The sequence below is a fragment of the Mandrillus leucophaeus genome, unplaced genomic scaffold, assembly GCF_000951045.1.
Source record: "Mandrillus leucophaeus isolate KB7577 unplaced genomic scaffold, Mleu.le_1.0 Scaffold134, whole genome shotgun sequence".
Lineage (NCBI taxonomy): Eukaryota > Metazoa > Chordata > Mammalia > Primates > Cercopithecidae > Mandrillus > Mandrillus leucophaeus.
Genome location: NW_012101299.1, coordinates 1,534,561 through 1,561,615, shown reverse-complemented (window position 1 = coordinate 1,561,615; position 27,055 = coordinate 1,534,561). Strand labels below are relative to the sequence as shown.

The 27,055-nt window shown below is 44.1% G+C and overlaps 1 protein-coding gene across 2 annotated transcripts in view; it reads right to left on the bottom strand.

Annotated features, from left to right (window-relative positions):
- The window catches only part of DPP6 (dipeptidyl-peptidase 6), a 629,240-nt gene that overhangs the window by 161,595 nt on the left and 440,590 nt on the right, over positions 1-27,055 (bottom strand). For both annotated transcript variants that reach the window (XM_011973070.1, XM_011973071.1), the window contains one exon: positions 6,310-6,430. In XM_011973070.1, the coding sequence (XP_011828460.1) occupies positions 6,310-6,430 (121 nt within the window). The remainder of the gene's footprint in view (positions 1-6,309; positions 6,431-27,055) is intronic.

Genomic DNA, 27,055 nt, shown 5'->3' with positions numbered 1-27,055 from the left:
GAGGCTAAGCCGGGAGCCCAGAAGTTCGAGGCCAGCCTGGGCAACATAGGGAGACCCTGTCTCTAAAGAAAAGTAGCATAAGTGACATTAGAAATGCTTTCTTAGATACAAAGATGGTGTGCTGATTTCCTTCATCTGCATCTGACAGTCCAAGGCTGCTGCTATTCATTGAAGACTGTACCAGTTACTGATGGTCACGACTGGCTCTGGTCCATTCACAACACGCAGGAAACAGGTACTCAGCACACTGGGTATCAACGTGACACAAGGCACACAAAGTGTACAAAATATCTAACATGTCATGAATGCAAATTAAAGCCAATGTGTGAGTTTCTCGTGAAGTGTTACTTACGTTTGTTTTGCTTTCATGGGAATTAGAGTTTATGGGAATCTGGATGAGCAAAGAGCTCCCTTTTCTTTTGGTGAATTTGTGTCCTGTGGAAAACAGACCCTGAAAACCATTCCAGGATCCCCAGGAGTGCTTTCGTTTTCATAATGTCTTTTCTTCTGTGAAAGTGTGAAAATCCACTTTGATCTACCACACTGTACTACCACTACTACACGCTCTCCACCTCCTTGAATACTCAAGACAATAAAGCATGGAATTGCACCACCCCCAAAATTCATTAACTGAAATCTATCTGCTTGGGGCCCACCTGACCTTTTGCTGATACCTTCTGGAGCACTTCATTGGAACAGAAAAATATTAGGTCATGAGTGCTGACTCTTTAAAGATGCTTTGAGAAACTATGAAGCAGTGCAAGGCAGGCCTTGCCTCACGCTGCCCTTGTACTCCCTGGACATGAGCAGGACACACAGATGGAGGGTAATGGTCACACCACCAGGGTTTGGAGCTCATCCGGCAGGACTGAGGGGCCTAGCTTAGGAAAGGCTCTGACCCTTTTACAGCGGGCCTGATTATATCACAAATGAGAGCATTTTGAGTTCCAGCTCAGGAGGTGCTAAACCTCTCTCCAGCAGCAGCAGTTCTGGAAAGAGGTCCTTTCTGGCCAGACTAGTCAAATCCCTACTTCCTCCACGCTGGCCACCCAGTGAGGGCGGCAGATAGTGTGGGAGAGTGGAGACAGTCTCTCTGTGGGGCTCCCAGGCAGGTGGAACCAGGATGGGAGCACCTTGGCGACTGTGGCAAGGGCTGTGACTGGGAGGAGGGGGCCTCAGGAGTCACAGCAGGGCTGCAGAAAATGGGGAGAGTGCCATGGAGTCCAGGGGAGGATGGTGGACTGGGCAGGGTGGAGCAGAAGTGAGTATTGTTGGCAGGAGACTTCCCATCAGTTACTCCTCATCAGGGGCTGCCTGACTGCATGGGTCCTAGAACCACACAAGGGGAACTAGCACTGGGGGCAGCTTCGAGAGTCTCATCTAACATGATTCCTGCTGACGTGCATGGGGAAATGCTTCCATGCCAAACTGGGTCTCCTGATCTGATCACATTTTTCAAGTACCTTTATGTTCTGGACTAGTTAAGGAAAATCCAGCCCTGGAATTTCAGCTATGCCAAATCAGATATGAAATAAATACCCTTTGGGCCCTTTTCTCACTTTCTCTGTCATCTCAGGCTGATGACTCCAGGCTGAGCTCTATAAATATCTTCTCGAGTTCATCATCCCTCACTCTACCTTCACTGCCCTTTGAGGGGATAAGATCTTTTATATACATAAGGAAAGACGTTGTCCTGCAATGACCCTAACATGTTCCAGCTTTCCACAGGGCTGTAAGTCATTCCATGATAATGTCATATAACTGAATAATTATATGTATTTTGGATATGCATATGCATATGACTGCTTTGGTAATAGAAGTATGGATGATTCATTGTTTAGCTGAAACATTTAATAACTTAAAGTCATTATTAGCAAATTATTGGCCAAAAATTCTGTGCTGTCCCACTATACCTCGTGTATATGATGATAACGAAGATGATGGAGACCATCCTGGCTAACACTGTGAAACCCCACCTCTACTAAAAATACACACAAAAGAATTAGCCAGGCGTGGTGGTGAGTGCCTGTAGTCCCAGCTACTTGAGAGGCTGAGGCAGGAGAATGGCGTGACACTGGGAGGCAGAGCTTGCAGTGAGCTTAGATAGCGCCACTGCACTCCAGCCTGGCTGATGAGTGATTTTTTTTTTCTCAAAAAAAAAAAAAAAAAAAAAAAAGAGTAGTTTATAAACAAAGAGTGGCAACTGGAAACACAATCAACCCTGTAATGGCAGTAACAAAGAACTTTCATCAAAACTTGGAGAATTCCAACTCTTTGCCCATATGCCTACATACTAGGAACTTTGCAAAATTACTGAGCCTTGCATCAAAGTGCAAACTCTTAACAGAACACTCATTCACAGGCCTCAAAATCTTCAGTAACATCTTGCGTTTAGTTTATGAATAAACAAACTTTAATAAACTTTAAAAAGTTGTAGGACTCTATTAAGCTATCTTTAGTTTTATATTAAAATCAAAATTCTATGTAATTTTATGACATTTTCCCAGAAGCATAAAATGAAGATATGCGTTTTGCTTATCAAAATCAGTTTGTGGCCACCATGAGCCAAAGGTCTCTCTTTAGAGAATCAGCAAGACAGACACACTGAGTTCACAGCCAGTGCTAAGTTCACAGCCAGTGATGAGTTCACAGCCAGTGCTGAGCTCACATTCTGGCACATGGGCGACTGCTTCAGTAAACTGGAGCTTTTCCCACTTTGTGTGTTTAAAGCTTAGGTCAAGGGATGGAGACTCCCAGAAGCCTCTATGGCTGTCCACCTCTTCTCTTCCTCAGTCTCCAATATTTTGCAACGTCTAGTATGTTTAAGATCCTTTTTGGGAAACAAAACAAATCAATAAGGCATTTTTCTGCCAACAAAGTTATGGACTGCAGTGGCTGTTTCCCACATACACAGTTTATCTTCTTAGAACTAACATCTCCAAGCGAATGAGCCCCTCTGCAAATGCTTTAGGGTATTTTCACTCTAATCTCCCGCCCGATTGCTGAACTTTTTTAAAGGAAGAGTTTGGAATTGAAACAGTTAAGTCACAGAGTAGGCAAAAGCAATCGTCAAAGTTTACTTTCCCATTATTAAAAAAGGAAGCAAGATTCCCCAGGGCTCCTGTGCTCTCAGCCTCAGAAATCTAAGCATCAGCATATAAACCTTCCAGGGAACAACACTAAGTAGATTAAGCTGCCACATCAACTGTGATTGATTTAAAATATTTAGGGCTCTGTTATCACATCAACACAATTTCATGTAAATGCCTTGAAGAAAAAAGTCCTTTCAATGGATTTGCTAAAGCAAAAGCTTAACGTGAATGGCAAAGCAATGAACTTTTTATTTTATTAAGAAGATACTAAAAAAGATATTTTAAATCTCCTGGTTATGGATTTTTTAGGGAGATTAGTCCCAGACAATGCCTAGACTCTTGCAGCCAAAATTCTAGGGGCCCTTTCTCTTAGGGGCAGGGGACACACCTTGGGGTCATTATTATTTGCAATGATCTCTCTTGAATTTTCAGGTCAGATAATTTCTGTTCTGTGGCAGAATGACCACCTGGGTAACATTGCCTTGATACCTATGCCTTTTTTTTTTTCTTTTTTAAACATCTTTTTTTCCTTTGTGATAAAAATAGTACTAACAAATAATTACAATAATAGTAATAACTACATAATTATTATTTTTATTGTTATAAGAAACAATAGCAGCAACTGTCCCTTGCTGACCATGTCATATGCTGCACGCATTCCACTCAGTCTCACACAGTCCTCAGAAAGTGTAGTGTTTGGGACATTCTTCCCATGTACAGATGAGCATGTTGAGGTCCATGGAGTGGAAGACCCTTGTCATGTCCCGTGACTGGGCCAGGTCTCCACCCTGGGTCCCTGCAGCTCCACAGCCTTACTTTGAACCACTCATGTTCTGATCTCCAGCCCCTGGGTTCTCTTCCCTATCCAGATCTCGAGCCGATCTTATACCCAAGGAAAAGAGCTGTTAGTGGGATCTCAGATGTCAGGGAGCAAACAGGACCTGGTTTTCTAGTTGCTCCTAGGTATAAGGCTTTTTCTTCACACAAGGGCAGCATTCAAGGGGCTTTAGAGTCCTCATTGTCAATAGTCTACTGAGTCCAGGGGGCAGGCAAGCCCCAGAGCCTCAGGGATTGCACCCCAGGCAGAGGTGCAGCCCCTCCAGAGTTTCCCTTTGTGCTGCTGCCTGTGCCTCTTCGGTGGAGCTGGGGACATCTTGGGACAAACCATTTCTAGGGCTGTTTCTGCACAGAAAAGGCATAACTACAGCAGACTGTGTCCCCTCTTTCATTCCAGTGGCTTTTTCAGGTGTGGCCAAGGACTCATGTGACAATAAAATCTCAGGGTTGATTCTCCTGGGGCTCAGAAGGAAACTGGACTCTTCAGCATGCTCTGAGCACGGGCAGCCACATCGGAATAAACATGGGGCTTCGAAGGTGACCACACAGGGGAGGCCAGCCTCATGTGGATGCTTGGGTTCCAGTATGTCTGTTAAAGATGAGCTGCTTAGCCCCCAGGACCGTGGCCGTCTCCGGAAGACAGACTTAGGGAGAAAGCCCTTGGAAAGGGATTTGAAGGAATATTCTAGACTGATGGAAATGGTCTATGTCTTGACTGGGGCTATATAGCATATACATTCGCCAAACTCATCAAACTGTCCTTATGATGTGCATTTTATTGTGTACAAATTATACCTCCATTTACAAAAATTAAAAATCAAGTCATAGAACTTTATGGCTTCAGTGAAATTATGCTAGGAGGTAACACTAAGCTTGCATATCCATCTGCTTTATAATTTATGATGCATAAAGCCACTAAAATGCAGAATACCAGCCTGAGACATGCACAGTACTGGGAGAAAGTGATACTGGCTTGAGAAAGCACCCAGAATTTCCCTGACCCTCCCTTGACCCAGCCTAGCAGGGTGAGTTATTGCTGTGACCACACGGTCTCAGGCCAGGAGGCTGAGAAGAACTTGGGTTGTTCATCAGCCCCATGCTGGAAAGCATATGCTTACTCTAGCCACATGTGGAATTCTAAAAAGGTAATTATCCTGAACTTGAACAATGACTTTCCCCAATAAATATTCCTTACCCTTGTGTAAACTTGGGCCAATTATTTAACCTCACTATGCCTCATCTGTGAAATAGAACCTTGCTATGAACTGAGTGACTGTGTCCCCCCAAATTCATATGTTGAAACCCAAATCCCCAAGGTGATGGGGTTAGGAGGTGGCACTTTTGTAAGGTGATGAGATCATGAGGGTGTTGCCCCTATGAATGGGATTCATGCCCTTATAAAGAGATAAAGAAATAAAAAAGATTCATGCCCTTATAAAGAGATAAAACAACCAGAGCTCTCTCTACTCTGCCAGGTGAGGACATAAGAAGACAGCCATGTGCAAGTGAGGAAGAGAGCCCTCACCAGACACTGGGTCTGCCAACACCCTGATCTTGGACTTCCCAGGCTCCAGAGCTGTGAGAAATACATATTCGTTGTTTAAGCTACCTCGTCTGTGGAATCTTGTTACATCTTGTTACAGCAGCCTGAACAAACTAAGACAGAGGGTGGAACGAAGTAACAGAAAACAAAGTGCTTCCAGCAGTGCCTGGCAGCTAATAGCAATCAATACCTGGTTGTTATTGTTATGATGAAGGGTCATGAGCATGGAGACAGGTTATCAAAGTGTAAGAAGAGAGCGTTCCCCTCTGATTTCTAGTTATTTAATTATGTATACAGCATGACTCTTCTGGTGCAAAAGGCAAACCAGGGGTAGAAAATGTCCAGCAAGGTGGAGGTGCTCTCAGCAGCAAGTCACTCTGATGATTTATTTGGAAAGATGTAACTCATTCCTTCTTTTCCAACTGTCCCCTTCCCAAGGCAAATAAGGCACTTATGTCTTGGAGTGGGGTAGACACACGTGCATTTGCAGTCCCTGAGCATTCCTGGAAGTCACCTCCTGATATAATAAATATCCCATTAATGGGCCTCCTGCCCTTCAGGGATGAATTGCAGGGCCCTGCAAAGTCCAAAGCCAGCACACCTGCCCCAGGTGAGTGTGCAATACTGCAGGCCCCTGACAACAGCCTGATGCTATTCCCTGATGCTGATCAGAGTGATCCTAAAAGCTCCAACAAAATCTTTTAAATTTTGCAGAACCACAAGAAACTGGAGTTTAATTTACAGTTAAAGTCAAAGAAAAAAGAAAAAGAACCCAACTCCAATGTAGCAGCAGCAGCAACCACAAATCTTGCCTTTTTCTCTCCTTGCGCATCTTACCTTCATACAACCAGTCACTGAGGCCGTTGTAAATCACACCTTCCTTCCCAGTGGAGACCACGCGGATGGCCTGTTTCCCGACATGTGCACAGTAGTAGATATTGTTTTCAAAAATAAATATCTAATTTGGAAAGAGAAAAAAAAAGCATACTATTAAGCAAGGAATTAGTTATAAATAGGTTGTTCTTAAAAAATCTGAAATCATCAACCCAGTTTTCATTTTCCTTTTGTACTTATTAGATAGAACAAAGGCAGTCTCAAAATTCTTAGAGGTCTACACACCTCCAACAGAATATATCTGTAAGGATTAATCAAAGGCTGAAATTCCACATTCTTCACCCAATGTTATCACTTACCATGACTGGACAATTTGTAGTCTGATACTTCTAGCTACTTAAAATCTGATATGGTTTGGATTTGTGTCCCCATCCAAATCTCATGTCGAATTGTAATCCCCAATGTTGGAGGCTGAGCCTGGGAGGAGGTGACTGGATCATGGGGGCAGATTTCTCCCTTGCTGTTCTCATGATAGTGAGGGAGTTCTCATGAGATATGGTTGTTTAAAAGTGTGTAGCCCCTCCCCCTGTGCTCTTTTCCTCCTTCTCCAGTTATGTAAGTTGTGCCTGCTTCCCTTCACCTTCTGCCATGATTGAAAGTTTCCTGAGGCCTCCCCAACCATGCTTTCTGTATAGCCTGCAGAATCATGAGTCAATTAAACCTCTTTTTAAAATAAATTACCCAGTCTCAGGTAGGTCTTTATAGCAATGTGACAACGAACTACTACAGAAAACTGGTACTGAGAATGGGACATTCTTACAAAGATACCTGAAAATGTGGAAGTGACTCTGGAACTCGGTAATAGGCAGAGGTTGGAACAGTTTGGAGGACTCAGAAGAAGACAGAAAGATGAGGGAAAGTTTGAAACTTCCTAGAGAATTGTTGGATGGTTGTGACCAAAATGCTGATAGTAATATAGACATTGAAGTCCAGGCTGAGGCGGTAAGAGGAGATAAGGAACTTACTAAGAATGGCAGCCAAAGTCGCTTTTGTTATGCATGAGCAAATAGATTATTGGAAACTGGAATTTATATCTAAAAAGGGAAGCCGAGCATAAAAGTTTGGAAAATTTGCAGCCTGACTATGTGGTAGAAAAGAAAAACTCATTTTCTAGGGAGGAATTCAAGCCAGCTACAGAAATTTGCATAAATGAAAAGGAACCACATGTTAATCACCAAGACAATAGGGAAAATGCCTCCAAGGCATTTCAGAGACCTTTGAGGCAGCTCCTCCCATCACAGGCCTGGAGGCTTAGGAGGAAAGAATGGTTTCATGGGCCAGGCTCAGGGCCCCACTTCTCTGTGCAGCCTTGGTGCCCTGCATTGTGCCCACACCAGCTCCAGCCATGGCTAAAAGGGGCCAAGGTACAGCTCAGGCTGTTGCTTCAGAGGGTGCAAGCCTTGGTAGCTTCCACTTGGGTTAAGCATGTGGGAGTGCAGAGTGTGAGAGTTGAGGCCTGGGAACCTCCACCCAGATTTCAGGATGTACGAAATGCCTGGATGTCCAAGCAGAAGTCTGTTGCAGAGTGAAGCCCTCATGGAGATCCTCTACTGGGGCAGTGCAGAGGGGAAATGTAGGGTTGGAGTCTTCACACAAGAGACCCCACTGGGGCACTGCCTAGTGGAGCTGTGAGAAGAGGGCCACTGTCTTCCAGACCCTAGAATGGCAGATACACTGACAGCTTGCAGCATGCATCTGTAAAAGCCCCAGGCACTCAATGTCACCCTGTGAAAGCAGCCAAGGAAGCTGAACCCTGCAGAGCTACAGGGCAGAGTGGCCCAAGACCATGGGAGCCCACTGTTGTATCAGTGTGCACTGGATATGAGTCATGGAGTAAACGGAGATCATTTTGGAGCTTTAAGATCTAATGACTGCCATGCTGGGTTTCAGACTTGCAAGTGGCCTGCAGCTCCTTTGTTTTGGCCAATTTCTCCCATTTGGAATGGGAGCATTTACCCAATGCCTGTGTCCCCATTGTATTTTGGAAGTAACTATCTTGCTTTTGATTTTACAGGCTTATAGGCAGAAAAAACTTGCCTTGCCTCAGATGAGACTTTGGACTTGGATTTTGGGTTAATGCTGGAATGAGTTAAGACTTTGGGGGATTGTTGGGAAGGCATGATTGTATTTTGAAATGTCAGAAGGACATGAGATCTGGGAGGGGACAGGAGTGGAATGACATGGTTTGGATGTGTGTCCCCACCCAAATCTCATGTGAAATTGTAATCCCCAATATTGGAGGTGGGGCTTGGTGGGAGGTGACTGGATCATGGGGGTAGATTTCCCCCTTGCTCTTCTCATCATAGTGAGTGAATTCTCATGAGATCTGGCTGTTTAAAAGTGTATAGCACCTCCCCCTTCACTCTCTTTCTCTTGCTCCCCCATGTAAGATGTGCCTGCTTCCCCTCTACAATGATTAAAAGTTTTCTGAGGCCTCTCCAGCCATGCTTCCTGTAAAGCAGAACAGTGTGTCAATTAAACCTCTTTTCTTTATAAATTATCCAGTCTCGGGTAGTTCTTTATAGCAATGTAAGAATGGACTAATACAATATCAAATTGGATTACTTTTGCAATCCAATTTTTCCTACCAATTAAGATTGATGGGCTGGGACACTGTAGATCTGGGTTTTATTCATTCAACAACATTCATTAAAAATTATTCAGTGAGCATCTACTCTGCAGTCAGGGGGGATCACAGTGGTAAACAGGCAAGAACTCCAATGTGCCTTTATTCTACTTACAATCTGTAAAGAGGTCAGACTCTAAGCAGGACAATGGTCTTATAGGGGAAAATGTGGAGTTCTGCAAACACAAAACAGAGCTGCCTAACTCAGGCAAAGGGCAGGCAAAGGGCAGGCAAAGGGCAGGCAAGGCTTTCCTCAGAATGTTATTGAAAACAATTTACTATTGTGATAAAATATACGTTACATAAAATTTGCCATTTTAACCATTTTAAGTGTCCAGTTCAGTGAATTAAGTATGCTCATATTTTTGTGCAACCATCACCACCATCCATCTCCAGAACCTTTCCCTCTTCCCAGACTGAAACTCTGTCCCCATTAAATACTATTGTAACTCCCCATCCCTCCAGCCCCTGGCACCCCTACTCTACTTCCTGTCTCTAGGAGTCTGACAACTCCAGGGACATCATACAAGTGGAATCATGCAGGAGGGGCAAGAGAGGATACCCAGGAGGCCAGGAGCCAGCTCCTGGAGGGTCTGGAAGCCACACTCCGGTGTCCCAAAGGCAATGGGAAGCCCCTGCCAGAGGTGTGAGTTGGAGGCAACATGTTTACATTCGAGTCTCCTGAAGATGAGTATGGAGGCAGATGGTGTGGTGAAGAGAAGGGAGCCAGGCACCAAATGGGAGGAGCCTGTTGCTATCATCTGAGGAGCACTAACCATGGAGATGGAGGAGGATCAGCCATTGAGACTATGAGAAGAACCCATTGACCATGGGAAGTGACCTGAGGTCTGGGGTGAAGTTTTGGGATGAGGCAAAGCTGCTCTCAAACTGATCTCTTGGGCCACTGGGTGATAGAGAACCATCTGCAGAGTTGGGGTACACTGGAAGATATTATAATTCTGACCTTGAGTGAGTCACCCCCTCTCTGGGGATGAGGGTGAGATGGTTTATGTTGATGGTTCTCAGATTTTGATGCATATTACATGGCCTGGGGAGCGTTTGAAAAACCTAATGCACAATCTACCAGCCCAACCCAAAGTCAGAATCTCTAGGAATGGAATCCAGGCATCAGTGTTTTTAAGAAACATCCCAGGTGATTACAATATGCAGCTAAATTTGAGAACCTGTGGCCCAGGAACCACCTCATGTCTCCTGAAGCTCCTAAGCTATAAATTGTCCTACACAATGTATCCTCTGGTGCGTGGATCAATTCTGCCCTGGGTTTTCTGTCTCTAAACTCTCTGCCCACATCCCTATGGGTACCTCACAACCTGATGCAGCCCAGACTGCAAATACTCGGTGTCTACAGAAATCGGGCATGCAGACCAAGAGTGGGGATCAAACCAGCTGTTTTCTTTTAAGAAATTCTAGGAAAAATATTGCAGTGTCATTTAAGAGACTATGGAGAGAAGGTATTTTGCATAATACAGGAAATGGCACAAATATGGAATGTTTTTTACTGAAAATACGAAAAAGGCAGTTTCCCCAGATTGTTCCCACGGACGGATGGATCTGAAAGCAGTGGCAAGTATTCGTTTTCTGCTCAGGCCTCCTGGCTCTTCAAGGATTCACTTCAGCCAGAAATGAGTTGGAAAACTTCCAGAAACAAGTATACATCCTCATTTAATTTCAGCAGCTGTTCTTATGAGTTTGCCTAAGGGTAAGATGTATTACTAAGTTTTAGCTTTTTTTTTTTTTTTTTTTTTTTTTAAATAAATGTGTTGTAAGCCTACAATGGATTTTTGAATCAAATCAGACCATAGCCAATTACTATTTTCAGTTAGTAAAGTTTGCTATGATGGATATTAAATCCTTTTTGTTTTTTTGCTTTGGTTTTATTTCTAATGGAAGGAAAATGAAAGAACAAGCTATAAAGAACAGTGTATTTTGCTTTGAAGATCTTTCACGTTTTCCTTTTTTTTGAGACAGAGAGAGTCTTGTTCTGTCACCCAGACTGGAGTGCAGTGGCTCAATCTCAGCTCACTGTAAACCTGTTTCCTGGGCTCAAGCAATCCTCCCACCGACACTCCCAGGTAGCTGAGACTATAGGTGCCAGCCACCACTCCTGTCTAGTTTTTGTATTTTTTGTAGATGGGGTTTTGCCATGTTGCCCAGGCTGGTCTCAAACTCACCTGAGGCATTGAGCTCAAGTGATCCACCCACCTCAGCCCCTCAAAGGGCTGGGATTACAGCGTAAGTCACTGTGCCTCACATTCTCCTTTTGATATTCAGATTAAGATATCTGAGGAAAAGATGACGGAAGGCATCAAGTTCTGTCTGTGGTTTTGCAATGCTAACCCCCAGGAGGCTGAGAAATCCTGGGTGCTGAGATCAAATACTGGGGTGAGTGCCTGAATTTTTACTTTTTATCCACCGTGTGCATGGCTGGCAGAGCGCTCAGGCTCCTCTGAGTTCCTGAGATTCTTGTTCCTAAAGGGGCTTGAAGCCTCCCTAGGTGTGGCCTTCACTGTCTGGATTAGTCCACGCACCATCCCCGAGGCCTCACTCCACCCACCTGGAGCTACTCACAACCATGGGTCGCCCTCACTCAACTACCTGCCTCCTGCTGCCGCCCCCGATTTATCTCATACGTCGCAGTCCAGATTTGTCTTTACTGAAACACGATTTTTCTCATGCATTTTTAAAAAATCTGAAATACCTTTCTGCTCACTTCAGAATAAAGTTTAAATCTCTAGTCTGCAACCCAAATCCCTCCACAATCAAGATGTGACTTCCAGTCCCACAGAAGTCATTGAGGTCCCATGATGCAGGGTTAGGGACGTCATTGGCCCTAAGGCGTTCCCATTCACAGTGAGAATCTGGATCTACCCAGCCCAGTGTGCTCCAGGCTACATGATAGTGTCTACACCACATGCTGGGAGCACAGAGGATGTGCTGCATGGCCTGGTCCAGCTGCCGGACTGTTGTGTACCTCAGTTTCTCCATTTGGCAGCAGAGATAATAACGAAACCTCATCTTTGTCATTGTTTTTGGAAGACAGGGTCTTTCTCTGTTGTGCAGGCTGGAGTGCAGTGGTGTGATCGTAGCTCACTGCAGCCTCAACCTGCTGGGCTCAAGCAATCCTCCTGCCTCAGCCTCCCAGGTAGCTGGGACCACAGACACACACCACCACACCCAGGTATGTATTTATTTTTTTTGGCAGAGATGGGGTCTCACTGTGTTGCCTAGGCTGGTCTTGAACCCCTGGCCTCCAGTGGTCCTCCAGTCTTGGTTTCACAAGTGTTGGGATTAGAGGTGTGAGCCACTGCGCATGGCCAATAGAACCTCATCTTAAGTGGATGTGAAGAGCAAGTGAGTCAACCAACTCGAAGTACGTAAAACAGTCCCTGGCCTGAAGGAAATGCTCAATCACATCTTCTGTTGTTACTGTCTCCCTTATAAAAAAATCCATTCTCTCTGAAGGGGTTAGAAGCGGCTTCACAGGAGGTATCATCTGAGCTAGAATGTTAAGGATTAATGCTTTCAATTACGATCAGGTCTAGCTTATCTATTTCTTTTTCTTTTTTTCTTTTATTTTTTATGCTTTTGGTGTCACAGCTAAAAATCCATTGCCAAATCCAAGGTCATGAACATCTCCCTTATGCTTCTATGATTTTTACAGTTTTCACATGTATTTAGGTCTTTGATCTATTTCGGGTAAAGTTTTGTATATGTTGGGCAGACACTTCTAAAACGCTTTACAAGCATTAACTCACGTAATCTTTAAAAATAACCCTATGGGGCAGGCACTATCATTCCTGCTTTGTAGATGAAGACACAGGAGCATAGCGCTGTTAAGTAACTTGCCCAGCAGTTGGTGGGTCAGGGGTGTGGCTGGGATAGAAACCCGGTTGTACGAGCAGTTACATGCCTTGCCCAAGGTCAGCAGTTAACAGAAGAAGGAGCCAGGATTGGACCTCACACAGCAGGTTCCAGAACTTGTGGTCTCGTGACTATGGCACGTTGCATCTTGACGACAACTTGCTAAATAAATGAAAGGTGTGATTTTTAAACAAAAATACACCAGACCATCAACAACTTTGATCACAATGCCACCTCTCACATTCTCTTCTCCACTCAGAAGGAACCTGATGCCAGAAGCTCACACTCATGAGACTCACACAGAAGAACCAGGTGGGGACAGAAGGATGTCTCCCTGTCATCGTCATAGCGTGTCTCCAGCAGACATGGCAGCTGTGGCAGCAGCTGGCCCCATTCTGCCCTCTTCTCAAGGCTTATTCAGGAAAAACCTCTTGCCAGGAGCTTTGTCGTCAGCTGCCCAGTGACCGTGGACCCGCACTGGCAGGAGGCCCTTCTTACTGAAAGATCCACCAGTCAAGCACCCTGTTGGCTGGCTCAGCACTTGCATTCCGTTCTGCTGAAGGGGCTCCACCCCTTTTTCAGGATGGCCTTCGCCCTGTGGGCACTCAGCCAGTACCTGCATCTGCGATGGATTCTGTGGCCTCGACCCCACTGTGGCACCGGGGCCCCGCAGCTGGAGATGCTGTTGAAACACCCGAGCCCAGTGTCCACTGGAAGCCCTGTCCTGCTGCAGCTGGGGGACCCTGTTATCCTGGAGCGGGGCATGTGCTCTCTGCTGTCAGACCTCAGTTCCTTCTTCCAGAAAACGTTTACAAGGTAAATGCTCAGGTTTCCCAAACAGGCTGAGATGTACATAAGGCCCAGGAGAATGATGGCGTCTGCTTTGTGGTCCTCACGTGGGACTGTCCAGCCCCCACTAGTAAATGGGGACACTCGCAGGCTTTTCCAGGACAGGTAAGGCCACTGTCTCCACTTCCTCCATGCTGCCCTGGCCCTGGCGCCCCGCCTGGAAGTTCTGCCTGCCGGTGCCTCCTCTCCTGGGCACGGCACAGGTGTGTTCCCTCCTCAGTCTGTCGATTCACTCTTCTCCTCACCCAAACCCTCTGTTTCCCTCGGCACCTGTCCAGATCCTACACCCCTGTAAGCCTCTGCTCAGCTCCCAACCTTCCAGCAGGAAGGCTCAACAATCTCCGTCCATCACAGACCTTCTGTGCTCGTGCTGTACTCCCTCCTCACCAACAGAACAGATCCTACAGGCCGAGAGGTTGTGGGAAGCAGATGCAGGAGCTCGGGGGAGAGGATAAGAGAGGTCGGACGTGGGCGCAGGATGAGGCCTGCCCTCCAGTCTGGTCCCTGGCACCCCCTGACGCCCCCAGACAGAGACCTTCATGTTGACGCTGAAGCAATGTCCACTGAAGCACAAGTGAGCTCTTTTCAGAGCGACGACAATCGGCCCAGCCTCGGAAGACTCCGTTTCCCATTTCTGCTGAACACTAGGCCACTGCAGCTGACGGGGGCAGTGACCTGCAGAGAAGAAGCAGCGACTCCAGGCCAAGGGAGGCAGGGGAACTGCGTGCCGGGTACCTGGCCTCCACGAAGGGCCCTGTCCAATGCCTGCTGGAAGCTGACTGTGCAGAGACTTGACCCTTTACAAATATTAGTAGCCTCTGCAGACCTCACCAGTAGAATGAGGTCTGTGTCGGGGCGGTGGGCAAAGTCCTCAGCAGAGTGAGTTACATGAATCATTCCCACTGTGTATCCATACTTGACACCCCAGTTTTCTCCTGCGGGTTCACCTGGCCTTCTCCACTGACTAGATTTCAAATTTTATGAGAGTAGGGTCCACACATCATTTTTCCTTTGTGTTTCAACCTTCCTTCCTTCCAACCCCATGGCCATATTACTTCTGTGTATCTTTAATCTCATACAAACTTGAAGGAGGGAAGTTTTGCTGGCATCCCGGCCAATACAGCCCACTTTGGAGCCCCCAGATCCCAGCATAACATCATTGCTCTGGAGGGGCTGGGATGTAACCAAGACAACCCCGGCATAGATAAGATCTGTGTGTACGAAGCCCACCAGTCACCCAAACACGCCACCATGTAGCCTCTGCACTTGAATTTGAAGAACGAGAGAGAAGGAATCTTAAGTGATGGGAGAAGGCTGTCACTCTCTAATTCACAACCAAAAAAGAAAACATGGAAAGTAGAATATCTGGAATTTTTGAAAGAGCAATGGGGCAAAACCTAGTAAGTCCCCAGATGTTCAGACACAAGAAGAGTGGTGCTCTTGAGCAGTGAGGGGATGAATAATTTCCTGGATGTGACTCAAAGGCAGAGAGATAAAGATCTTAAAGAAAAGGAAGACTCATTTTGGGAGGCTGAGGCAGGTGGATTACCTGAGGTCAGAGGTTTGAGACCAGCCTGGCCAACATGGTGAAACCCTGTCTCTACTAAAAATACAAAAATTAGCCAGGCGTGGTGGTGGGTACCTGTAATCCCAGCTACTCAGGAGGAAGAGGCAGGAAAATCGCTTGAGTCCGGGAGGTGGAGGTTGCAGTGAGCTGAGATCACGCCATTGCACCCCAGGCTGGGTGACGAGAGCAAAACTCGGTCTCAAAAAAAAAAAAAAAATTAAAAAAGGGAAGAGGAAGTCTAAAACCCAGGCGAGCCAGCTTTAAAGAGGCCCTCACTGTGGGTTCCACAGTGACTAAAGATGGTGGGGTGTGGGAGTAGAATAGAGACAAAAACTCAGAGCAAAGGGCTGAACTTTTAAGATTTTCATTTAGAAGTTTTATTCAAAAAAATCTTGATATGAAGAATGAAATTAGACCCCAATTTCTCACTACTGAAAAAAATCAACTCAAAATGGTTTAAAGACTTAGCCATAAGACCCAATGTTATAAAACAAGAAGAAGAAAGCGCAGTGGAAATACTTCGTGGCATTAGTCTGGACAAGGATTTTATAGAAAAGAACTCAAAGGCACAGGCACAAACACAAAAATAGAAAAAGGCAATTACAGTAAACTAAAAAGCTTCTGCACAGCAAAAGAAACGATCGACAGAGTGAAGAGACAGCCTGCAGAACGGGAGGAAATATCTGCAAACGATGCATCTGACAAGGGGTTAGTTTCCATAATACATGAGGAACTCAAACAACTCGATAGCAAAAACCGAATCATTTGATTAAAAAATGGGCAAAAGAACTGAATAGACACTTCCCAAAAGAAGACATACAGATGGCAAACAGGTCTAGGAGAAAATCTTCAACATCACTAATCATCAGAGAAATGCAAATGAAAACGACAATGAGAAACCATCTCACCCCCGTTAGAATGGCTGTTATCAGAAAGACAAAAATTAACAAATGCTGGTGAGGATATGGATAAGGAGGACATTTTACACACTGTTAGTGGAAATGTAAATTAGTACAACCATTATGGAACCCAGTATGGTGGTTCCTCAAAAAAGGAAAAATAGAGCTACTATATGATCCAGCAACCATATGGTTGTATGCTGGCTAGACATCCAAAGCAAATGAAATCAGTATGCTGAGATACATGCACTTCCATGTTCACTGCAGCACTATTCACAGTAGGCAAGACATGGAAACAACCTAAGTGTCCATTAATGGATGAGTGAATGTAGAAAATGTGGTATACATATATACAAGGAAATAGTATTTAGCCAAAGAAAAGAATGAAATCCTGTCATTTGCAGCAACATGGATGAACCTAGAGGACACTAGGTTAAGTGAAATAAGCCAGGTACAAAAAGCCAGATATCACATAGTCTCACTCATATGTGCATCTAAAACGTTGCTCTCATAGAAGTAGAGAGTAGAGTGGTACTGGGAAAGTGTGTGTGTGTGTGTGTGTGTGTGTGTGTGTGTGTGTGCAGGTGGGTAATGGGGAGAGACTGGTCAATGTTACAGTGAGGTAGAAGGAATAAGTCCTAGTATTCCATTACACAGTTGGGTGATAATGGTTAACAATAATGTATTGTCTATTCAAAATATCTAGAAGAGAAGATTTTGGGTGTTCTCACCACAAATAAATGATAAATGTTCAAGCTGATGAATCTGATAATTACTGTAATTTGATAATTACACATTGTATACATGTATTGAAACATCACACTCATTCAGGTGTGGTGGCTCACACCTGTAATCCCAGCACTTTGGGAGGACGACACTGTCAGATCACGAGGTCAGGAGTTCAAGACCAGCCTGACCAACATGGAGAAACTCCGTCTCTACTAAAAATACAAAATGAGCCGTGCATGGTGGTGCACGCCTGTAATCCCAGTTACTTGGGAGGCTGAGGCAGAAGAATCGCTTAAACCTGGGAGGCAGAGGTTGCAGTGAGCTGAGATCTCACCACTGCACTCCAGCCTGGGCAACAGAGCAAGACTCTGTCTCAAACAACAACAACAACAACAAACAAACAAACAAAAATCACCCTGTACCATATTAAATAAGTACAATTATTATGTGCCATCTAAAAATAAAATAAAATTTTAAAAATGGCATAATATATTGGGCTATCTTGAAAACCAGTTTGGGCTATTTGGGAGAAAAAAAAAAAAACCATGCTGTCTTTTTGAGTAAATTCTATGTCTGGAACCAACTAACCCATGCATCTGTTTACCTGATATACTAAGTAAACTATAGCTGGGGGTGAAGGGGGAAGGCTTTCGAGGAGGGGCCTAGAGAACTCATTTGGTGTGCATGGGGGAGAGTTGAAGAGAGAACTCTTCAGTTGTCAGCATCCATGTGTGGAAAGGCTCGCGGATCTGATGCATTTAGGGGACTACAAGTAGGTTGGAAGAGTTGTAAAGCAGTAAGTGGGTAGGGATGTGGGGTGGTAAAAGATACAGCAAGAGTGGGGGACAGGTCAGGCTATGGGAAGCCTTGTGTTCCAGGGGATTTGGGGCTTCATTTTCTTCGTGATAGGTAAACTTGGAAAGCAAAGTCATAGAAGACCCAGATAATCAGATTTTCATTTCAGAAATATCACCAAGACGGCTGAGGGGAGATGGGAGGCAGAAGGCTGGTGGTGGGGAGGCCTAAGAAATAGTGAAAGCACAAACTACAAAAATGAGATCTAAAAGAAGATGGATTTGAAAAAAAGTAGGAGTCAGAATCTACAGGGTGTGGGTGTGTGGCAGGAACAAGAAGGAAATATGACTTCTCATCCTCGCACCTAGGTGACAGAGTGTATGGGTTACTAAGAATTAAGATGGGAAATGAAGAAGGAAGAGAAGGTTTGGAGAAGGGAGTCAGAGTGGGGTTTGCGCAAGTTGACCGTCAGATGCCTCTGAGACTTCCAGGTAGTTGCTCCATAGGCAACTGGAAGTTAGTGTCTAAAGAGAGACAGGGGACAGAGATGGCAGGTTCATCACCTATGGATGACAGTCAAAACCACATCTTATACAACATAAAGTCCCTCAAAACAAAGCACTTCTTGAGCAAAGGGTACGGCTGAGGGTGACAGCCAGGGGAACATCAATTTTCATCAGGTGGGTGGATGAGGTTCCATTTGGTGTCAATACTCACACTGAAGTTCCTCACATTTGTCGGCTGCAGGGTACCCTTTGGGCTATTACAGTTGAAAATTGTCTCATAATTCAAGTACTTAAAATAGCCTATCACAATCCCACTTCGTCTGCATCATATTAGCAAGTGTTTCAATGATAAGGTTGGAAAATTGTACGAGTTTGTGATTCCTTGTCTGAAAAATAGATTGAAATTAAAGTAGGCTTCAATGTACATTCGCTCAACAAATATTCCTTTTATAAAATGTTATCCTGGCTGGGTGCACTGGCTCACACCTGTAATCCCAGCAGTTTGGGAGGCCTAGGCAGGTGGATCATCTGAGATCAGGAGTTCGAGACCAGCCTGGCCAACATGGTGAAAACCCATCTCTACTTTAAAAATACAAAAATTAGCCAGGCATGGAGGCAGATGCCTGTAATCCCAGGTACTTGGGAGGCTAAGGCAGGAGATTTGCTTGAACCCGGGAGGCAGAGGTTGCAGTGAGCTGAGACCATGCCATTGCACCCCAGCCTGGGCAACAAGAGTGAAACTCCATCTCAAAATAAATAAATAAATAAATAAAAATAAAATAAAATAAAATAAAATGTTATCCTATTAGTTCTTCTTCTTCTGAGCCTATCAGGTAAAAGTGTGAGGACCTCTGCTTGGGATTCAAAGCCATCACCAGCCTGTCCCAAGTTATTTCTCATCTTCTATTTCTTTCTGCCAGACTCATCTCTTTGTTATTTCCCAAGTAAGCCCACTCAGTCTACCTTGGGCAAGCCCCCTCCGGGTATTTATAAAATACATGAAATTTTCATTAGTTTCATTTTTTAAAATGAACATTTTAGCATAAATATGGCTTAGTAATATAAGTTACGGTAAATTATAGGTTATAGTAAATTCTGTGAAAGTTCAGTTAACTGGATGATATGATTTGGCTGTGTCTCCACCCAAATCTCATCTTGAATTGTAGCTCCCATAATTCTCATATGTCTTGGGAGGGACCAGATGGAGATAATTGAATCATGGGGTGGTTTCCCTCATCCAGTTCTCATATAGTGAGTTAGTTCTCACAAGCTCTGGTGGTTTTATAAAGGGCTTTTCCCTTCACCGGGCACTCATTCTCTCTCCCGTTGCCCTGCAAAGAGGTTACACCATGATTGTAAGTTTCCTGAGGCCTCCCCAGTCATGCAGAACTGTGAGTCAATTAAACCTCCTTCCTTTGTAAATTACCCAGTCTCAGGTATTTCTTCACAGAAGTGTGAGAACAGACTAATACAGTAAATTGGTGCCACTGAGAGTGAGGTGCTACTATAAAGATACCCCAAATGTGGAGGCTACTTTGGAACTGGGTAACAGGCAGAGGTTGGAATGGTTTGGAGGGCTCAGAAGAAGACAGAAAAATGTGGGAAAGTTTAGAACTTCCTACAGATTAGAGGGCTCAGAAGACAGGAAGATGTAGGACAGTTTGGAACTCCCTAGAGACTTGTTGAATAGCTTTGATGAAAATGCTGATATTGAAGTCCAGGCTGAGGTGGTCTCAGATGAAGATAAGGAACTTGTTGGGAAGTGCAGTAAAGGTCACTGTTGCTATGCAGAAAGACTGGTGGCATTGTGCCCCTGCCCCAGAGATCTGTGAAACTTCAAATTTGAGAGCAATGATTTAAGGTATCTAGAGGAAGAAAATTCTAAGTAGCAAAGTGTTCAAGAAGAAGCAGAGAATAAAAGTTTAGAAAATTTGCAACCTGATGATGTGATAGAAAAGAAAATCCCATTTTCTGGGGAGAAATTCAAGTTGGCTGCAGAAATTTGCATAAGTAACAAGGAGCCCAATGTTAATCACTAAGACAAAAGGGAAAATGTCCCTAGGGCATGTCAGAGACCTTCATGGTAGCTCCTCCCATCACATGCCTGGAGGCCTAGAAGGGAAAAATACTTTCCTGGCCTGGATCCAGGGCCACTCTGCTGTGTGCAGACTTGGGACTTGGTGCCCTGTGTCACAGTCATTCCAGCCATGGCTAAAAAGGGCCAATGTACAGCTCAGGCCATTGCTTCAGAGAGTGCAGGCCCCAAATCTTGGCAAATTCCACGTGACGTTGGGCCTTTGGGAGCATAGAAGTCAAGAATTGAGGTTTAGGGACCTCCACCTAGATTTCAGAAGATGTATGGAAATGCCAGGATGTCCAGGTAGAAGTTTGCTGCAGAGGTGGGGCCCTCCTGGAAAACCTTGCCAGGGCAGTGCGGAAGGGAAATGTGGGGTCAGAGCCCCCACACAGTGTCCCCACTGGGGCACTGCGTAGTGGAGCTGTGAGAAGAGGGCCACCATCCTTCTGACCCCAGAATGGTAGATCCACCAATAGCTTGCACCATGTACCTGGAAAAGCCACAGACAATGTCAGCCTATGAAAGTGGCTGGGAGATAGGCTGTACCCTGTAAAACCACAGGGGCAGAGCTGCCCCCTGTGGGAGCTCACTTCTTGCATCAGCGTGACCTAGATGTGAGACACATTTTTGGAACTTTAAGGTTTAATGACTGCCTTATTGGATTTTGGACATGCATAGGGCCTGCAGCTTCTTTGTTTTGACTAATTTCTCCCATTTGGAATGGGTATATTTACCCAATGCCTATACCCGCATTGTATCTAGGAAATAACTAATTTGCTTTTGATTTTACAGGCTCATAGGCAGAAGGAACTTGCCTTGTCTCAGATGAGACTTTAGACTTGGACTTTTGAGTTAATGTTGGAATAAGACTCTGGGGGACTGTTGGAAGGGCATGATTTTGTTTTGACTTGTAAGGACATGAGATTTGGGAGGGGCCAGGGGCAGAATGATATCTCCACCCACATCTCATCCTGAATTGTAGTTCCCATAATCCCCATATGTCTTGAGAGGGACCAGGTGGAGATAATTGAATCATGGGGTCGTTTCCCCCATCCTGTTCTCCTGACAGTGAGCTGGTCCTCATGACACCTGATGGTTTTATAAGGGGCTTCCCCCTTTGCTGGGCTCTCATTCTCTCTTCTGCCACCCTGTGAAGAGGTGCTTTCTGCCATGATTGTAAGTTTCTTGAGGTCTCCCTGGCCATGCAGAACTGTGAGTCAATTAAACCTCTCTCCTTTATAAATTACCCAGTCTCCAGTATTTCTTCATAGCAGCATGAGAATGGACTAATACACTGGAATTATCTAGAGGATTGGGAACTTTCAATTAAATACACTTTCTTGGTGAATTTTCTAACTAAAGAAGAGATCTTTGCAATTTCAGTCCTTATTAGGGAAATATTTACAGATTTTATACTTTCTTGATTTATTAGATAGAATGAGGTATACAATATGGAATTATTATTGACTAAGACAATCAGTTTTCATTGTCCAAAACTATTGGTGTGGATGTACAAAAAGGGATTAGATCAAATCTATATCAATTCCCAGAAACTGTTTTCCTTGATATTGTCTGTGTTATTGTTATTCTTTTCCATGTATGTTGTATACAGAAAAACTATCCCAGGGTTTAGCATGTAAGTTGGCTGGGTTTTAACTAATTGAGACTTCATTTGACTTTTCCAAAAGTCAAATAAATCCAAAAGTTTCATGAATATTTACATCAGTAAGATAATTTAAAAAGAGAAATTAAAAAGTTAGTACAACTTCCAGGTAACTTACTGAGAAGAAATGTGTGTGTGTGTGTGTGTGTGTGTGTGTGTGTGTGTATTAACTGATAATTTATATTAATATTTCTTAAACCAATTCAAAGTAAATTGCAATAAAAGCACAGTCTGCATGTTCCCAGAATGGTTATGATAAAAGAGACACAAATAGCTAAAGAGTGGGCTAATTACATCAGGAACTAGGGATGGAATAATTACTATAATTAGGCACAATTTGGTTTTTAGTTCTGGAAAATCAAGGCCAAAAGGGAAGCATGTTGCATAGCTCAGTATTTGACAAAATGATAGCAATACTTTTAAGGGTGAGATGATAAAAAAGAAAGAACCTTGGACTTGAAAAGGAACCCTGAATTTCAGTCTAAAACTACTAGCTGTCCAGCTGTGAGCAGGTTACTCAACACTGTTTAATGCAATTTCCTTCACTACAACATGAGAGATTGGGGTGGATGATCTCTAAGAGATTTCTTTCATCTTTCACTTTGTCAAATTCAAAAGTTACATTAATATTTACATCAGTAGAAGATATTCAGCAAATTATTTAGTTACGTTATTACCAGACTTCTATTGAAAAGGATAACTATTTATTTATTTATTTATTTATTTATTTATTTATTATTTGCTCTTAAGTTAAGATGGGGGTCTTTCTCTGTTGCCCAGGATGGTCTCAAACTCCTAGCCTCAAGCAATCCTCCTGCCTTGGCCTCCCATAGGTGTGGGCCACCATGCCCAGCCTAGGGACAACTATTTATCATGGAAAGGAAATTAAACATTCATAGTGAACCCAAGATGTTATTAATTAGGGGGAAATAGATTCTCTCTATATATCAATTAAAAATTTCAATTATAATATTGCCTAGGTTTCTTTAATTGACACATTATAGCGGCTTTCCTAATGTCAAAGACATATCCAGATAGTAGTAACTATTTGGCAATTGCATGTCTCCCTCTATTCCATGGCTTCTCTTGAGTTACCACATGTCCTGATCAAGCTAATATCAGGAACAATTTACTGACATTTCTGTAGTAAATAAAAATGAAAGATCCTGTTGTACGTGATATAGAACATAATTTATAGGGCGAAGCACAGAAGAGGTTCGCTGGCCATGGAAGTGGCTATCCCCATTGGTTTAGCAATGATCATATGAAAGTTACTGCTCCTGAAGCCCACAGGAGAGTCTTCACTGGAGACTGTGCCAATCCTGCAGCTAACTCCTGTCACTGGAACATTCTACACACATAAAACATGTCACCAGGATACAAGAATTCTGCCTCCAAATCTGCAACCTTGTAGATGTATCTCTTAAGGAAACCCTGCTGAAAGCAGAAAGCGGACCATAGAAGCCAGCAGGTCCTCGGGCAGTGGCTGCTAGCAAGTGACATGAGGAAGGCCTCCAAGGACAACCCAAGGAGTCCTGGTGAGCTTGTTTCTCTGCACGGGTTTAATTTGTGGGTGTGCTACAAACGTCACATGTGGTCCCGAGTGGTTTCATTAATAGGCCATATAACAGACAGTTAGGATTACCAGCTGCGGCTGAAATATTGAAGAAACACTCTGGCACTCAGAACCTAAAGTGAGTCCTCTCTGCATGGAATTTGACCATCAGCTGACTTCCTGTTTTTGTTGCCCTGGAAACCTGATAAGGGTTGAATATTACCTCTATTCATGACAGCATTATTTATGGTAAGTTGCATGGGGATAAGAAGAACTGTAAGTACTAGGAGGGAGTTACAGCTGCCACTTCTCCCAGGCTGGTGACCCTCGTGCACGTTCCTGGTGGGGCTCTGAAGACACGCCCCTGGCTCCTCAGAGGCATCAGGCAGGGAAGATTCCACTCCCTTCTGTGGATGTCCTGCTCCCTGCACAGAGCTGACATCTGGCAGCAGGGCTGGGGGAGAAGGCAGCTCCTGTGTGGTTGGGGGGACAGCAGCGCCGAATACTGCAGGAGAGGTGCACATGTGTGATGTCACCCTGCTGGCTGACTGTTGCTGCCCCAGATCCTACTGAGTCCAGCTGATGCTGAATGTGAGCTCAGGTGGAGCTGTGAATGTTTGCTTGGTCCACACAAGGCCCCTGATGGGTGCTTCAAAGCAGGTGTCAGGCCCCTGACATAGGCCAACCTTCCTGAACAATATGCCTTCCATGGGTTCACGTCAGAAACTGGATGATGGTGGGAATTCTGAGTATTTTCTGAAATAAAGTTATTACGAAGTAATAAAAAGAAGCGAGAGAGCTACACCAACACCAAAGATGGGGCTGGGTAAAGGAGCACTGGGTTTTTTGAAAAGTGAACTGCTGGCTTGAGATCATAGAATCAGTCTAGCCAGCTACAAACTGGAGAACAGCACAGCAAAAGCCACCAAGCTGTGACTACAAGTATTTGTTTTTTTGTGGAATACATGGAAAAAAAAAAAGAAAAATGTCATTGTCCCACAGATCACACTCATACATGCACAAAATACTACCTTCAAATAAACTTTGAGCTGGGCATGGTGGCTCCTGCCTGTAATCCTAGCACTTTGGGAGGCCAAAGTGGGAGGATTACTTGAGGCCAGGAGTTTGAGACCAGCCTGGGCAACACGGTAAGACTCCATCTCTACAAAAACAAATAGCAACAACAACAACAACAACACACAAAAAACATTAAAAAATTAGCTGAGTGTGGTAGCACACGCCTGTAGTCCTAGCTACTTGAGACACTGAAGCAGGAGGATTGCTTGAGTTCAGCAGGTCAAGACTGCAGTGAACTCCTGCTTGGACCACAGAGTGAGATCCTGTCTCTACAGAACATACACAAACCAACTTTGTTGTATTTTATTTCCTTCAAGATGTATGTGTGTTGGTAGGGGAGGTATAAATCTGGTTTTTAATAAAACTAAGACCATATAACATAATGGTTAATTTATATTAGGAATGATTTTCCATGTTATTTTATTTTTATGTTTTTTTTTTGAGACAGAATCTTGCTCTGTCAGTGAGCCTGGAGTGCAGCTGCATGATCTCAGTTCACTACAACCTCTGTCTCCTGGGCTCAAGCAATTCTCCTGCCTCAGCCTTCTGAGTAGCTGGGATTACAGGCATGTGCCACCACGCCCAGCTAAGTTTGCATTTTTAGTAGAGACAGGGTTTCACCATGTTGGCCAGGCTGGTCTCGAACTCCTGACCTCAGGTAATCCATCTGTCTCGGCCTCCTAAAGTGCTGGGATTATAGGCGAGAGCTACCACGCCTGGCCGCTTTTCCACGTTATTAAACATTCTTTGAGACATGCCCTTGAAGAGATATGACCGTTTATTTAATTAATCCCCTATTGTCTGACATACAGTCTTTTGGTTTTTTTATTTTAATAAAAATACTATTGTGTGCATCTTGGTATAAAAATTTTCACCCGCATCTCTGATTTTTCCCTGGGATAAATTCCTACGAGTGGAATGCATGAATCATGTTCACTGAGCAATAAATATGTATATGAGGGACACAAATAGGTTGATCAAAGAACTGTACGAATTGCTAAAAAACAACAAAAAGAAATCCTATGACAATGTTTTGTTTATTGGATTATGAAAGACTGAACACTAATGATACCCAGCACTGCTAAGAACTCAGTGTGCTCGCCTGACGGGAGCATAGGTGGGGAACATTGAGGAAAAAGTCAGCAAATCCTATCGAAAGAGACTTTTCTTGCAGAGATTACATGAAGAGACCACTGGAAATAAAGTATAACTGGCCTTCAAGCCTTGTATACAGAAAGTGATGGTAGTGGAAAGCCCAGTTACCGATGAGTTAAAAGGTTAATAGCATACGTATATATACACGTGCTTTTTCCCATGGAAGCAGTCCTAAAATTGCCAGGAGTCATTCTCAGAGTACCCAATGCTCTATTTCAGGAGCACATCATTCAATCTGTGAATGACTACATACTGACTCTGTTTTGCCCTCACATTCCCTATATTTTGGGCCTTTTCCCTTTTCACTGCTCAACTGGGCAAATACACAACCTTTTAGCATACTAGCTTGTAGCTCTATCTGGAAAACAGATGGATAGAGGATGACATGGTTTGGCTGTGTCCCTACCCAAATCTCATCTTGAATTGTAGCTCCCATAATTCCCACATGCTGGGAGATCTGACGGTATTATGAGGGGTTTCCCCTTTTGCTTGGCTCTCATTGTCTCCTGTCTGCTGCCATGTAGGACGTGCTTTTGTTTCTCCTTTGCCTTCTGCCATGATTGTGAGGCCTCCTCAGCCACGAGGAACTGTGAGTCAATTAAACCTTTCTTCTTTTATAAATTACCCAGTCGCAGGTATGTCTTTATTATCAGCGTGAAAACGGACTAATACAGAGGAGGTGCCAAGGATCAATGAGAGGTTTAAGATTCCTGATGATTCTAATTTAGTTCAGCACCATCATCATTAACACTACAAACACCCTTAGGGCCTGTCCGATGGGCCTGGCGAGGTGCTGAGCAGTGGACATGCAAGGCCTCATCTCATCTTTGCAATGGCTGTAACTGTTTATTCTGAGTGAGTGTTTCATATTTTAGGCTGATCCATCAGTCTAAAATCCAATCCAGAATGCTTGGTTCTTTCGTTGGTTCTTGCCTAGGCAGCTCTAGGATATGGCAAAAAATCATTTAATTGCTCTGCATTTTGATTTTCTTATCCACAAAATACAGATAATTACACCTGCTGTGCTTGCCTCATGGTGTTATGGGGAGGATGAAAGGAGGTAATTTATGGGAGAAAATCCTGGAGGTTATAAAGCACTTTTAAAGGTAACATATTATTAGCATAATAAGTGTCATCAACCTATCCAATCCTTACCACGGAGGACCGCATTTTAATCACAGGATTCTTGTAGTTCCCTCACTTTACCACTTATCCCCTCTGCCCTTTCCTTCAAAAACCAGTATAATGTATTACATCATTTTCCACTCCAGCAAATTAATTCAGGATCTAATGCCAAAGGGCAGAGTGT